The sequence below is a fragment of the Pagrus pagrus genome (assembly GCF_965226575.1).
Source record: "Pagrus pagrus genome assembly, chromosome: 15".
NCBI lineage: Eukaryota > Metazoa > Chordata > Actinopteri > Spariformes > Sparidae > Pagrus > Pagrus pagrus.
This window is the reverse complement of record NC_140199.1, coordinates 12,069,736-12,085,569: the sequence shown is the minus strand read 5'-3', so window position 1 is coordinate 12,085,569 and position 15,834 is coordinate 12,069,736. Positions and strand designations below refer to the sequence as shown.

The 15,834-nt window shown below is 39.2% G+C and overlaps 1 protein-coding gene across 2 annotated transcripts; it reads right to left on the bottom strand.

Annotated features, from left to right (window-relative positions):
* Window positions 1-1,331: 1,331 nt before the first annotated feature.
* On the bottom strand, window positions 1,332-15,532 carry LOC311270363 (myelin and lymphocyte protein-like). 2 transcript variants are annotated; one of them, XM_084375183.1, is made up of 5 exons: window positions 15,428-15,532; window positions 10,560-10,724; window positions 3,053-3,220; window positions 2,839-2,967; window positions 1,332-2,301 (listed from the first exon to the last, which is right to left on the bottom strand). In XM_084375183.1, the coding sequence occupies exons 1-5, from the start codon at window positions 15,512-15,514 to the stop codon at window positions 2,227-2,229; spliced, it is 624 nt and encodes a 207-aa protein (XP_084231309.1). In that variant the 5' UTR covers window positions 15,515-15,532; the 3' UTR covers window positions 1,332-2,226. The 2 variants fall into 2 exon arrangements, with proteins under 2 accessions (XP_084231309.1, XP_084231308.1); XM_084375182.1 differs by lacking the exons at window positions 1,332-2,301; window positions 2,839-2,967; window positions 3,053-3,220 and adding exons at window positions 9,463-9,828; window positions 9,985-10,158.
* Between the last annotated feature and the right edge of the window lie 302 nt (window positions 15,533-15,834).

Sequence of the window (15,834 nt, the reverse complement as noted above, 5' to 3'; positions counted from 1 at the left end):
ATTATTATTATTAGTCTCACCTAGCCTCTCAGATACTGTTATTTTCTTCTCATGATGTCACTGAATTCACAATAAACTGTTCACCTGAACAGTTTGTGAACGGGGGTTGACATCACCTTTTCTGTGTTATCATGTTTGGTTCAGGAGACATGATGCAAGATACTTCATACAGTTATTGGCAGAAAGTAAACATGGCCGCCACATGACATTTTTGCAATGGCTCCGTCTCTGAAAATGTTCAGGGCCCCAAACTGTACAACTGTACCAAGTTTCACTCACCTCAAATTTGTTGCATATCATCTGGACTATTTAGAATAATGATAATAATAATGTTTGATCTTCCAATCTACAAAACTACAAAACATGAAATGTGATGCAAAAGAGTACACACTTTTAATCAATATTTGACAAAAAACAAACAAATGTTGAAATAAAGTTCTGAAAGGCATCGTGAAAGTCTTGGAATAAGATGCTCCAGGTGAGGCTTGAACTCACAACCTCAGCATTGCTCTGCAGAATAACGTCATATAAGTACCGTGCGCTAACCAATTGCACCATTGGAGCTTGTTTCTTGGCTGTTTTATATGTAATAATCCATACAGGTGATTCTCAGGACTAAAACAAAGTCTGAAAAGGGTCGTCTGCATGCATGTATCAACATCTTTTGTCGATTCAGATCACTTCAGTTCTGAGTTTTGGCAGCTCGACAGTCAGAATTATGTTTTAGCTTAAAATCAACCTGAAACTATAAATGTTTGGAGGGAGAAAAATAGGATGTTGAAATGCCCCCCCTTTTTTCTTTTAAAAAACAAATCTTTTTTTAAGAATGTTCATTGAAGCTTGCAGCTCCAGTGGCGCAATTGGTTAGCGCACGGTACTTATAAATCAGTACTGTAGAGCAATGCCGAGGTTGTGAGTTCGAGCCTCACCTGGAGCATCTTGGTTCACTGAACTCTGCAGATCACCTATACTACAGATGGACATTATGATGGATGCATGGTTTAATGTTAATCAGTGTCATTCATGTTCATGCTTTCCAGAATGTACCTCTGCCTCTTAATGTAGCTGACGTTGAAATTTCTTCTCCAAAACTACAGAGTGCCCCTTCAACTGTAGGTCACATCCGTTCTTGCAGCAGAAATTTAAGCGAGTGAACCAAATCTCCACGTTTTAATCACTATGAAGACTCAAAATAAAAAAAGATAAGTGAGGAATGAATGTGTTCAAATGTTTCAGAGAGAAGGTGCAGCAAATAAAACACAGACTCCGTCATGTTTACATCTATATCTTGTTTTAATGTTGTGATACAAAAATGGCAACACTACACAAGTTTCAGCCGGAAGTCTTAAACCTAAAACATACAATTCACCGTCATTCATGTACTGATGATTTGTGGCATTAATTCTACATTAAAAAGAGAAAAAAAATTTGCGGCAGTTGTTGAAAATCTAAAAATCAATGAGAAGCATTTTTAACATTTCTCAGTCTGATCGCAACCGTGTTTCCAGTCTTCGCGCTAAGTCAAGCTAAGCTAACCATCAGCTGGCTGTAGCTTCATATTTAAGGGATAGATGCGAGAGTGGTCTCAAATTTCTCATCTAACTCTTCCAAAAGAAGCAAATATATCCAACATATATCCAAAATGTTGAACTATTCCTTTAAATTCATAACTTCACATTCCACCTTATTTCATTCATCACATCTCCATCACGCTCCAGGTGTGCACGCCTTGTTAATTAATCAGGAACTCCTGACTGATAACACCACAATTAATTTACTTTACATAACATAACTCTGCTCATCATCTAGTCTGAGAACGTTCTTTATTTTGTGTGTTTCTTGATTGATTTTTTTAAATTCATGATGATAATATGAAGCAATATAAAATATTTAATGCAGGTGATATTCTTGACTATTTTTGACTTTCCTTTTATGTAAAAAATGATCAGTGGCTAAAAAATGGAGTAAAAAAAGGAGATATCTTCATATTGAGCTCATGCGTAAAAAAAATGACTGTTTTCATAAGAACATGTGATAACAGGGTACAACTCTCCATTTACTTTCATTTTTCATGCTTTAATTTTATTTTATGGTGCTTCTTCACACATCTACATCCACTCACCGTGAATCTGACCAGGATGATTTTGTAATTTGTGGGTAATTCCACCACTCATACTCACACTCACACTCACACTCACACACACGTCTTCAAATCAGCGTCGCTCTTCAAAAGTTTTTCCATCGGATGGAGGAGAGGATGGTGTGGATGAAGTAGCAGAGTGTGGCCAGGAAGGCAAACACCTGAAACACACACACGAATGAAGACATATTTTAGTGTTTGGAGCTGTTGCTGGTAAAGATAATATAAGTTTGTATTTAACATGTGTTTGTAGTCATAAACAGAGCACGTGGATCGGTTAATAGTATCATGTACACACAGAAAGGATTAACTTAGTATAGATATGTTGGGTTTAAGTGTGTTTCTCCATGCATCTCCCATTGACTTCAATACAACCAGCACCGCAGTCTGGCCCCAAAGCAAGATTCGGTGACGCAATGACCCTTCCTTCTTTTTTAGGTTCCTTGGTTTTTAGACCAATAGGCCTTAACATCCATTCAACTCATTAGGGAAACACAATCTTGCTGTCTTAGCCACTGCTGACCTTGACGAATACCTATGTTGGTCGCAACGTCATTTTGGATTGTTTTTGAAGGAGACAGAATTTTTAAAAAACTGTAAAATGGCTCCAAAAATGTAAAGAAGAATTGTTATTTAAGTGCTGTAATGTACATTTTCAGTGCTGTACAGATGAATAGCAGTATGTACTCAGTTCTCACCACAGCAGCGATGTCAATCTGGTAGGTTTTTGTTACGCCTGAAATTGGTTTAAGCTTGAAGGTGATATAAGCCAAAGCCACGCCCGCACTGAGGTAGAAGAACGCTGCCAGGCCGTGGTAAGCAAAGTCCTGGAGACACACAGATTAAAAAACATTACAACACTTTCTCTCAGTTTCATTCATTCTTTCTCTCGTTCTGATCTCTTCCTCTTACAGCAGCAGCCCAGCCGGAGCTGTTCTTATGACCTCCAGCGACGAAGATGATCATCCAGAGGAAAGTCATGACGAAGCAGAAGACGGAGACAAACATCACCCAGCCCAGAGGCATCGGAGGGATCACGTGGGTCGACGCCACCAGGATCCACACCAGACCACCAAACACCTGCAAAGATGGAGGGAGCAGGTGGACAGAAGGCATTATGATTTTGGACATCAGCGTCACTAAAGATCCCTTTCTGTTCCTTGCCTCTGTGTGTCTTGTGTTTGGGTCCCTTTTTTTTAATAAAGTCTGAACAAAAGGCTCGTTCTAAGGTAAAGAAAGCACAACAAATCTTAGTTTCAGGTGATTATCCACCAATTAACACATAAATATTCATATTGTTTTCCATTTCTGCCGCCCGTCAATCCTACACACTGGACCTTTAATGAACTAACTCGCTAACGTAAACATTTTTTGCAGTGCAGTAATCCCCTAAAGACATGAAATCCTATCACCAGCAGAAATGTGTTTTGATACTCTTGGTATCTTCTCCTTAGGCAAGCTATTTCCCCTCAAATGACCTGTTACTTACATGCATATTTTCTCTCAATCTAAATGGGCTTAGCTGCCACCACCATTATTTTGACTTGGACAGTATTTTATAGGTCACCTGTGTTATTGATCAAACATTACCTGGATGCAGGCCGATTTACACAACTACACATTGATCAAATGACTTATAAATGACTAATAATCACTGGATTTTTGTATTTACTGCAAGTTTAAGCTTCAGTTTTTCTATCTGGTCCCATTTAAGTCAAGAATCAACAAACTGGGCTTGCAGACAGCAGCCTAAAAAAGCACAAATCAAAAAAAAGGTCAAAACCATAAAATGTAAAAGTCAACAATTTACACGAAATAGCCGTCAAACTAACAAGTCGGCAGGACCAGAGGTCACATCTCTCCACATGTTGACTCAACAAACATGTCTCTCTTTACTTACAATAGCACAGGGTGGGTTGTGTTTAGTTACTTCAGATAACGCGTTAGCCACATCCCTGTGATCGAAATTCTCAGGAATTCACTTACTGAGTCATGAACCACCTGCCTGAATATACGAGCGTATAAAAGTGAACAGAGATAATAGTTTGCAACGTAAAAAAAGCCTGTGTCAATTTAAACACGAACCATAACTTATTTAATGATTCTGACCCTGTTGTAAACACAACAATAACTGATGCCACACTACCGTAAGAAGGTCATTTGTGCCGTTACACATGGGGTGCCTCTCAGCTCATTTCTTAACCTACATAGTCAATGGTTTTAAGACTTCCAGCATGAAATAGCCATTTAAATAAAGGTCTTTTAACCTTATTGGCAGAAGAGCGGCTTGGATTTTTCTCTTTTTTGAACTTCTGTATTCCCTATCAAAGAGCGCCTTCATCACATTTTGTTTGAGCACTGTAGACTTTTTCCTTCTGAATGGCTGATACCTGTTTGAAATACACTTAATAAGTCTTCAGTCCATTAAAAAGATTTCACTGCACGGTGAAATATTTTGTCACTAGAACAACTTTTTCCGATCACTTTAAAGTTCACACATCATTAGTTTTACTGCTGAACACCACAAAATAATCCGAAAAGACAGACGTCGTCACTTCAACAAACTCTCTCTTCAATGCACACTTTTAAATTACTGGGATTTCAAGACACTAATGAATTTTCTGTTACTTTCAGCGTCTTAACAATGAAGGGTGGCGTTGCCTTCAATCCAAAAAGTTTAATCTTCATTCTTCAGACTTCATTATACTGTATATGTGACCTATCAGTTGATATGATAAAGAATGGGCGTGACTCTCTCAAGACCCAATCAAACATTACCCAAAAGGGTGTGACGTGTACTTTATAACATAAGGGAGGATCGCCTTGAATGTCACAAGTTGTTACAAGTTGAAACACATTTGCTCTCGCCACGTAAATGTCATCATGGCATCGTCTCGTCAGCATGTGGCCAGGACAGTGCCAAACATCTCTGAGAAATATCGCAAGGATTCGTGCACTCTGCAGGGAAAACCAGTGCCGCAGAAACCCAGAAAAAAACAAGACCTAGGGGTATTTTCATACGTGTATATAAAGTTGTGTTTGTATATTGTGGAGCTAATGTAATGCATGTACAGTATATGTCACATCTCATGCAACAAAGCATGGGCGCGACCAGCGGCTCATGTGTGACATGTTACAATTGTAAATGCCTAAATTTGCGTGCACAGCTTGATTAATTAACTTTAATGTACCAATAATACTGTAAATAAAAAAAAAAATATATATACTCTTCGTGTAAATACAGCTTTTGCTTTAGCAGGTTGTAAATCTATAGTTTAGGCCACAGCATTCAAATAGGTTACTACCCATCCAAAGATGAGGTTACATAACTGCGGCTTTAACTGCATTTCAGCGACTGCATATTTCTGCTTGAGAACCCGCTGTCTTTTGACCTAAATATTAAAAAAAACAATGCTTATAAGAATGTTAAATAATGAGAAGTGACCTCAGGCACTTAAGAAAGAAGAAAATCAGAAAACATAGAGAACTGTTTACCATAAACTGTGATGAAAATGCATGTTAGATCGCTGTATGTCTTTTCGGGCGACATGTTGGTTTATAAAAGCACAAGAAAATGCTGCACGCCTGACGTATTCAGCATCAAATCAATGTCATATTATATAATTTAGTGTTTATTTTTCTATTTTCTTCAGAGAAAATTCTGTCGTTAAGGTGACATAACTTAACTTTTCCTGCACTTTATGATTTATATAATGATTATAGCCTAACTGGACAAACTGAAGTAAGAAGTAAACCATCAGGCTGCCTTACACAAGGCTTTATGTCCTTTTAAACAGACATGTACGCACGACTATCCAAAGTCTTTTTTGCATGTGGTGGTATCTGTTTACGGAACACTTGCAGATATCGTTAGATATCGTTAGCCTCTTTTACACCTTTCGTCACCACACCGTCTGCAGATCTGTTGCTTGTTTTCATGCAACTCCTCATTAAAGCAGGGTGTCAGCGACATGGTTGATGGATCATCATCACAACCATTCCCTTGATAAATAAAAGCCCAAATAAACAGCCAAACATACAACATAAACTGAAACACTTTCCTCCCCTGCGCGGTCATATGAGCAGTTTCTATCTTTTGTCATCGTGCAGGGAGAGGAAGAGTTGGCCGCATTCTTCCTTAGATTAGCAGCACACAGACACAATATGAGTGAAATGTGAGAGGTGAGAAGACGCAGGCGCTCCTCCCATGTTGGCAATATGTTTCAGCATCTCCTGTTTCACCAAAATGCACACTTTTGCAGAGCACTTCTACTGAAATACTTAAAAATCAAACTCGAACTGTACACCACATTAATTTGTTGTTTTTCTAGGCCAAAATAAAAACAAGTTCTAGGATATTTTTTTTTAGAGATTAGCATTGAAGTTGGTACCTGAAGTTAAGCATGAGCTACAGCAGGATAATTCAAATTATAATGTGCAATTTCAAATACCAAGTGTCTTCCAACTGCCTTTTGTCCCTTTAAGAGACCTTTATTTTGTAAAAGTAGACTTGTTTTATTTTTAGATATTTACCAGTTGAATAAAATAGTTGAATTGTTACTATGAGTGACATTAATGACTGTTTATTGCAATATTTGTTGTATAAAAACACTTTAAAATCTAAAACAGTCCTTAACTATCAGCTGGATTTCAAACATTTATCCAAAATGGAAAGAAATACCCTCCATTACTGACTTCAAGGTCAGCTGCTCTGTCCTCAGCCATCGTCCACTCACCAGTTCAGGCAGGTAAAGTATATCCGGGGCCGTGGTGCAGATCCCCAGTCCGCTGGGCAGGCTCCCCATCGGCTGAGCAGTCGTTGCAGCCATCTCTGCCTTTTCCTTCTGGCGACCGGCCCTCTCCTCTGAGCTCTAACAGAGTGGCAGCAGGTGTTTCTGACTCTTATAGGGAGGCCAGACAAACCCGTTCTGCTCCTGTGGGTGAGTGATCCCTTCCCACAACAGCTCCTTGCACCACCCATCATCTTACACCACCCAAGGCTACCATGTGGGATTTTGAAACGACCAGAGGAGGAATTTTGTGCCTCGTGGCTACAGATAAACCTGTGGGCTGAAATATCTACATTTTTGCTGCAGAGTAAAGAAACAGCTCGCTGAGTTTCAGGTTTAGTCTGACTTTATGATCCTCACATTGTGTTAGCCGAGTGCCCGCAGCCTCTATTTGTGGTGCACACAGGGGCTATAAAAGGTGTTTCTTTTCAAAATACAGATGCTCACGATTGGTTTTATGGATGAAGACATTTCATCTCAACCACCTCAACCTCACAGACACTTTTAACAGTCACACAGCTTTACTTTAAAGGGGCATTTTGTAAGAACATCTAACTTATCAACAGAATGTGAATAAAAAGCCATTTTAACATTATCATGTCTGTGTATTGCAGAGATATCTAATGCCATCAGCATGCTAACCAACAAGCCCTGCTCCAATCCAAAGTCCATGCGGTGCTGTGTAATCACTAACACTGACTCACCATCACCCAGTCTGAGCCACTAGCTTCATGGTCAACTGAGCTAACTAGCTCACCGCTGGTGATATACTGCTCCTCATTCGTTTTGAGTATGAATTGTTTCATGATGCACCTTTAAGGTGAGCTAATTAATATTCTTGTGTGAACAATAGATCAGTTTGAAGCGTTTTAGCATCTTTTGGTTCATTGTTTTGGTTTTAAAGCACAACTTTACTGTTTTGGTTCACTCGCACCCTCATCAGTCCATTTCCAGCCACAGCCAATGCAAAATAATCCACTGTACATGAGCTGCCCAGCACCAAACGACAATTTAAGTGACCCGCCGGTGAACAAAGTGGTGCTTTTAATTGCTAAAGAGCCAGATGTTTTTCTCAGGAGTTGGTGGAGACCAAATTAGAGCGAACAAGAGAATTAATACTCTATTCAACTGTATATAAGTAACTATAGAGGCTCCTGTGTTGTATTTATAATATGATTTACTTCAATTGTAACCTTTCACTGTTTTTTGTTCATTTGAATATGTTCAGAGTTTTTTCTGGACAGATCCAAGTGTCTTAAATGCTCCATATATTTTATTCTACTCACGTACATGAAAGGACGAGCACTCTTTGCGGTTTTAAGGAGAACAGAGGTTTAAACATGCAAATACTGCAAAGAAGTTGAACAAAAAAATGTGTAGTACTATAATGTGTAAGCTACATATGTGCGAGATAACATGGTTATAATATATAACTTAAAATGCAGAATTGGCTCTGTTGAGTCCTTCTTTTCCCTCAGAGATCATTTACACCAGGGCTGCCCATAGTTTTTCCATTTGACGCCCAAAACTGAAACAAACATCTATTGTATTTTAATGTGTTGTTGAGATGCAGAATGATATTTGGATGATCTGATGAAGTTCCCTTAAATGACTGACTGCATGTAAACGGACATTTTTTAATAATTAGATCTCCTACATATTTAAAGAGCATTTTACCTCACAAAAAACAGCATTAACAGTCATTTACATTGCTTCTTTTCTAAATATAGAAAAGCCACAGTGTTTGAATATCCAATTAATTTATTTCACATGGATTCATAGATTCCAAAAATACCTGTAAAGTGAAATATTCTAATATTTACATCAACAATTGTTTTGGACGTTCTCTTTGGAAGTCATCAGACCGAGCCTTTCAGAAGAGAAGACAAGAAAACACTAAAGCTACTAAAAATTAATACAAAAGATTTGTGGTGGTCAGAAGGAAGAGCTGTTTATCCATTTATATTTATAAATCTTATGTTCATCGTAAACAAGCAGAAAACATGCAGGAAACAAAGGACATTCCTCTCGCCAATCAAATCTTTCAGATATTCAGTGTTTCAGGTTGTGAAAGGTGCAAATCCTTGGATTTATTAGTGACTAACATGTACTGACACAAAGTTCTGCAACGGAATGTGTTTTATACTTTAAAGTGAAATGCTGTAATATCTCAGATTTGTAGAAATGTTAACTGCGAGCTGGAAACAAACTTCTGGCAATTCATTTGTAAAACACCTTTATAAAGAATGTGAAATGTCTTGGAGCCATTGGTAATTTCACCTGCGCAGCAAACAATGACACTTTAATTACTCTCTGCACTCTCGAGTGTGTCCTGTTGTTTAGCTGCCAACGAGTAAATAATTTGATCTTGTTCTCTGCCAGATGCTAAACCGAAACATGCCACCATGTTTGGCTTTTAGCAGACTGTATTTGCCAGACATCCAGTAGAACTAAGGCTTCTCATGACTATTTAAAGGGGCACTCCACTGATTTTACACTCATCCACCTTCCACCACATTTATTTCTGACGAACACATTTTACTCCATTTATTTCATTTGTATCTATCTGAACATATCGCTGCCGTCTGCATTACAAAAAAGAGTCAATTTTGGGGGGTAATAATGTGCAGGTGTACTTCGCTAACCAGACCAATAAAAGTGACATTTATCGATAACTTGCTTGTTTTCCCCTCATTCATTCATTTGATGTTTGGCACTTTGGCTGGTGAAAATAAAAAAGAAACTGAAAAAGTCATCCTGTGTTTAGTCCAGTGACAGATCAGCTGGTTGTTCTTCTTTGGTCTCGGTCAGTGTTAGGTTTCATTAGGACCTCTTCCATCTGATGGCGGAGAAAATGGCGTGGAGGAAGTAGAGAAGAGTGGCCACATAGGACATCACCTGAAAACCACAGACAGAGCACAGATTCAAAAAAGACGATCCATCTCGATGTGGCAATGAAAAACAAGACTGTAGCTTTAAAGAAAAGCTGGAACAAGCTGACACAGAAAACACTGTCTTGTCTTCAAAGATTTAATGTCCGTGTGCTTGACATACCACTGCAGCAATGTCCAGTCTGTAGACTTTGAGAGCGTCATTGGTTAGCGACTGTATGATCCCCCCGACATCCGGCACGACCGTCACACCCCACCCTTTCAGAACAGTGATATACGCCAGATCCACCGACGCACTGAGGTAGAAAACCACCGCCACAAAATGATAACCCACATCCTGCAGGGGGAGGAGTAGGAGGGGTAGAAAGGACAACGGGGACAGTGGAGGATGAAGGAGGAAATTGGTGAAAGAGACATGAGAGACACAATAAGAAGGAAGAGACACGTGAAAAAGAAGACGGGAGAAAATGAAAGTGTGCAGAAAGAGGTGATGGAAGAGGACATAAAGGGGAAAACAGAGGGGGAGACATGGTTACAAAATATGAAACATGACAAAGAAGAGAGGCAGAAAAACTTTCAATCAACCAACCATTTCCTCAGCTCTGTCTACCTTAGTTAATGTTGAGAAGCACAACTTCTTTGTGCTAAGCTAAACTACCTGGTTGTCGAGTTGTGACTGAATCTACAGTTAACCATTTAACCAAATTAGCCACTCAGGGCGTGATGGGCGTGTCTAACCAGGGAGGGCCAGATGCTGCTCCCGTTGGCTCCGCAGAGGAAGATGAAGAACCACAGTGTTGTCGCCACGAAGCAGAAGACGGACACGAACATCACCCAGCCCAGAGGGTTGTCCGGAGAGACACGAGTCGATGCCACCAGGATCCACACCAAACCTCCGAAAACCTGCAGGGTCACACGGGGGAGGTGAAACAGTTTCGGTTAGCATTTAGCTACAGTCTCATGATGAACTAATACAACTGGTCGAGTTTTACTTTAATAGCTTCTTTCTTTTCATTTTTCCACAAGATGAACAGTAACAAAATCTGGTTTGTCACAAAAACAAGAGCTTTTCCACCTCCTCTAACACTCGGACACTTTGACTGTGAGAGTGATGAGAGAGAAACAACACAGTTGGCTAAACAAAGCCTGTTTTAAAGCTCCTTAAAGCTGAGAGGATATGCAGATATGCTCATCGCCACAAGGGACCGCTTTTTTCACAGTGTCATTTGATAGATAGCTAATTATAGAATAGATATAAAATATTGATTATGGTCTCTGTAAAGTGGTACTCCAGTGATCAGTATTGCGTTTCAATAAAGTTGGGGGAAGTGCAAGAGAGGAGGAGCCGTCTTAAGTTTCCCATGAAGTTATAAACGTGTCGTCGCTAAGCCTATTTCATTTGTCAGAATAATCCTTTAGTGATTCATGTGTAAAACTGGCAGAGTGCCCCTTTAAAGTAAGGGTTGGGCTTAAGGTGTTGAAAACACACACACACACACACACACACACACACACACACACACACACACACACATTGTTGGCACTCTCGGGTCTGTCTCTCTCCTCCTTTGACAAACATTCTGCTTAAAGGAGTCTTTGGCATTCAGATATAACATGAACCGGCACTTGTTCCTTGATAAGAGGCACTTTGAAATGCTTTGCTGTACGGAGAAAACCATTCCCATTTTTTATTATGCAATAAGACACTTTGTGTTGTGACAGGCCCTTTTTTTACAGGTGAACACAACTGCACCAATAAACTACAATGGCACTCGGTAGAGAACATACCTCCGCCAAGGCCAAACAGTCCCCTTTAATTTAATCAAGCCTTATATCACACTCGATAATCATAATTTTAGTGAGTCCTGAAAATCGATCAGTTTACTTTACTGAAACCGAAACTGAGGTTGGAGTGAGAAACTGACCACCTGTAAAACTTAAAAATGTTGGTTAAAGGAATAATCTCCTCACTCAGTCACTTCAGCCGGTTAGTGCCCAACCACGATTTCTTGCGATTCGTGTCACAAATACAGCGAAACCAGGTTTCACTCAGCTGTGTACACACGGTGAGTTCAAAGCCGGGGCAACCTGTTCATAAATTAGCCGCTATGCATTTCTGTAACTCAGCAACCCACTTTCAGTCTGACCACATGTAAAGAATGTGACACGCCCTGAATTAAACGATACACCCACAGGTAGTTCAAATATTAACTACATTTATTCCTCTCTGTATGACTGTATCACTTGTTTCTTCGTGTCATCGGAGCTATATGATGCTTACACTGACGGATGTCCTGACGTTCATGGATCATTAACTTTTTCTAGGTGTGTGAGGTGTTTCATTTCAGAATCTTAAATTCAAAGTGTCGTCTGTGGGTTTCAGATTGACACACTGATGGAGAAAACGTTTTATTTTCATGTGATCAACATACAATTTTATGTTTAAAGTAATGTTTAAGCACAACAAATCCATATTTAATTTTTTTTAATCAATCTATAAGGATATGACGGTTTTCATAATGTTTTTAATGTGAAAATGTGCTCAATAAGTCAATAAGCAGTGAATTATCAGCTCAAAAACAACCTGATGTTATACTTTAGCGATAATTTTTCTACTTTTGAATTATATGTGGAGTATTTTTACCATCCTCTCAAAAAGAAATCTAACAAAGTGTGTTTTAGTAGCTCCTGAAACAAGAAAATCGTAGGCTCTGTCATTTTGTAACAGCCAGTAAAAACGGATATCATGTTATGTGACGAAGAACAGTTACATGTCAGCGTTTTTATTATAATATAACAAGTCCCCTCATGACTCTCACTTTAAATTCAAAACATTTAAGGCGAGACAGTCACATTAGTCAAATACCCGACAGTGTTAAATCACAGTGTGAGGTAAGGTAAGAAAACACCTGAAGCCACATTTTATTACTGTGAAAACACTGTGTTACTTCAAACAAACATGAAGCTATCACATGCAGCAAATATTATATAAGCCTTATCTCCAGTACTTCATATCAGACTATCGGCATACCTGAGGAACATATCCATTCATATCAACACAGGTCAAAGGGAATTAGTCTGAAGCCGATTAAATTCCCACTGAAAATCTTTCTTTTTTTTATCAAATTCTCTCTATCGGGCGATTCAGAAATGTTCCCATGAAGAGGACGGTGGGTTTTTCCATCCTGGGTTCACAGCAGTTACAATGAATTGTAACCCAGAGTCAAAGCAAGAAGACGTGTCCAGTTTTTTCAAAAGAGCCCCAAAAATTTTGAGAGCACTCAAATTCTTCATATGACTCATGTTGAAAACAATCCTTGCATTTCCATTAAAAAGCTAAATGTATGAATGTATGTGTGAATCCAGGATAACTAAAGATTTTTCACTGAATTATTCCTTTAAACCTTCAGTAATCCATATGACCCCAGCTTGAAATAACTGCCAACTCAAGCTAGTATTCAAATATTAACTATAATAATCAACAAAATGTGAAGAAAAAACATTTTGGATGTTATGTTAAAGACATGTATGTGTTGCAGAGATGTCTCCTGAAGTTGAATCATGCTAACAAGCTAGCCGTAGCCCGTCCTCATGATACCACTTTGTGTGATAGTCCATAGAGACGATGGCCCGACAGTTAAGCTCAGCCAGAGTCAGCTAATCTAGCCGGACTACTAGCTGCACGGCCAACTGAGCTAACTAGCTGAGCTACAGTTAGCAGCAGTAAGCGGTTGCTCTGGTTTTGCTGGCCCCTTGGTGGCACTTTTCTTACATATTGCACCTTTTACTGCTGAATTACACAAAATGCAGAATGTGTCTTGCTGCTCCATCACTCGGTTTCGTTTCAGGATAACAACACTGGACAGAAGCCAAAAAAAGCAGCCAAGCCCATCTTTTCCCAGCCCTTCTTTTAATTGTGCTGTTTTACAACGAGGGTAGTAAATACTACCAGTACATTTCCACACCTGAGCTGCAGATTATTTCATGAAAAGGTGCGCTGGCACGGAGCCAGAAAAAAGACCCAAGCCAGCAGGGAAACCGTGTGAGATGATGGCTGGTTTAGATTTACACCTCCCTCTGCAACTAAAGCTGTTTTTCCACCTGTGTCACACAGATTTAATCTTGCAGAAAACACAGATAGTATGTCGTTGTTTCTGAATGATTCAAGCAAACAGGAGCTTTATTGAATGTGTTATTTTCCTTCCCTAACCTAAGTTGGGATATTCCACTCATATTCCACCTCCACAGCGAGGACAGATACACCTCAGGACTGATTTGAGAGATAAGCAAGACATGGGAGCTTTCAAAGTCTTCTCACTGAGGAAGGAAGCCTGTGCCCTAAATCTATACAACAGAAAGATCTGATACACCAACATGATCCAAGTTGGACTGGAATATCAGATTGGGGTTAACCAAGGTTTACACTGCGATTGAAACGTCTATGAGTCGATCCTCTCCTCGTTTCCTGTCACTTCTTTACCGTCCAGTTACAAATAAAGACACAAAACGTACCCCAGGAAGTTCAGGTTGACAAACTGAGCTCCTGTTGCAATTATTAGACTGTGAAGTTATTGCAAAATTATTATACAACAGGAAGTCTTCTTCCAAAAATATAATACCAGAAACTTTTTCTAAATAAATTAATTCCCTCAAATATACATCAAATTATAAGCTTCTTGTAATTAATCAAACTCATTCATTGAAGGAGACATCTTAGAAAATAGAAAAAGTTATTGCAGCAGCAAAACATCTAATGTACAGAATAATCACCCTTTTGAACGCCTCTTACACACCTCAGATATCTTATGGTACACATCTCTTCTGTTACACTTTCTGTCACAAACCTGAAGCAGTGCACAGTAAAAAGTGTAATTTTGTTTTAATTTTTTTATTTGACAGATTTTTGAAATATTAAAAGTTGACTTTACTTTTAAACTATCAGGATACCGATCGCCTCAGAATAACCAAGTAAAGAAGGCTATAAAATTTAAGTTGTGGAAGCTAAAAAGTATTAACAACTTAAAAGTATTAGTCTGTAATTCTGATGTAATCAGTACCCCGACTTCTTCTAAGTAAAGTCAACTTTTAAAATTTACAGTGTATAAAATTTAGTGTGTATAGACTCCCTTTTTTATGAGCTACATCTTACACTGTCCAAAAGTTGTGTTGACCTTTTCTTGATATTTTGCTTTTTGTTGCCAAAACATGTCAAAGGTGCTGTTTTCTAGTTGCCATATCAACGGTGTGTCTTCCACCGGAAATGATTTGCTCTGTGGGAGAAACTCTCAATATAAACTCAACAGAACGCCAAAACTTATGACATAAATAACCTTTAAATCTGTGCCAACAAGTATCAATAAAAAACCAGCTCCATCGTCTGATGCTTGTGTCATTTTTAAGCAGACCAAACCTTTTAACTCCTCTTCATGGTTTGTGGTCACTCTGCTCTGTGTTGGCTTCACTGATCAAACACTGATGCAGCGCAACAATACAAGACGGAGAGTTTGTTATCTGAAACTGACTCGCCTGGATGGAGCAATGACGAGGAAGCGGGAAACAAAATCTCCAAAAATATCAAAGTGCGAATGAACAGATGAGAAACTCACAAACTCAGGGATGAAGAACACGTCAGGAATGGAGGTGAAGATCCTGCCGCCTGTGGGCAGAACATCCGCCGAGGTGGTGGAAGCCATAGTCCAAAACTGTGTTTGTGTGCGATTCACCTAGAATGAGATGTGTAACGTATTTTAATCTGCTTTTTAAAGGCCGTCTCTCACTCCCCCTCCATCTCTCCTCCTGCACCTCCCTCTATCACCTCTACTCCACCTCCACATCCATCCCTCCGGTTGAAACGACCAGTTTGACAGGTGCTTTTTGGCTTTGTGTGAGTAGTGGGAGGATGTCTCAGGTCTGTGTGTGTGTGCCCTCATATGTTCCCAGTGTGTTTGTGTGTCTCTATAAATGGCAACAACCCGTTTACATGCAAACAAAAAAGTGATTGTGAGGCAACTAA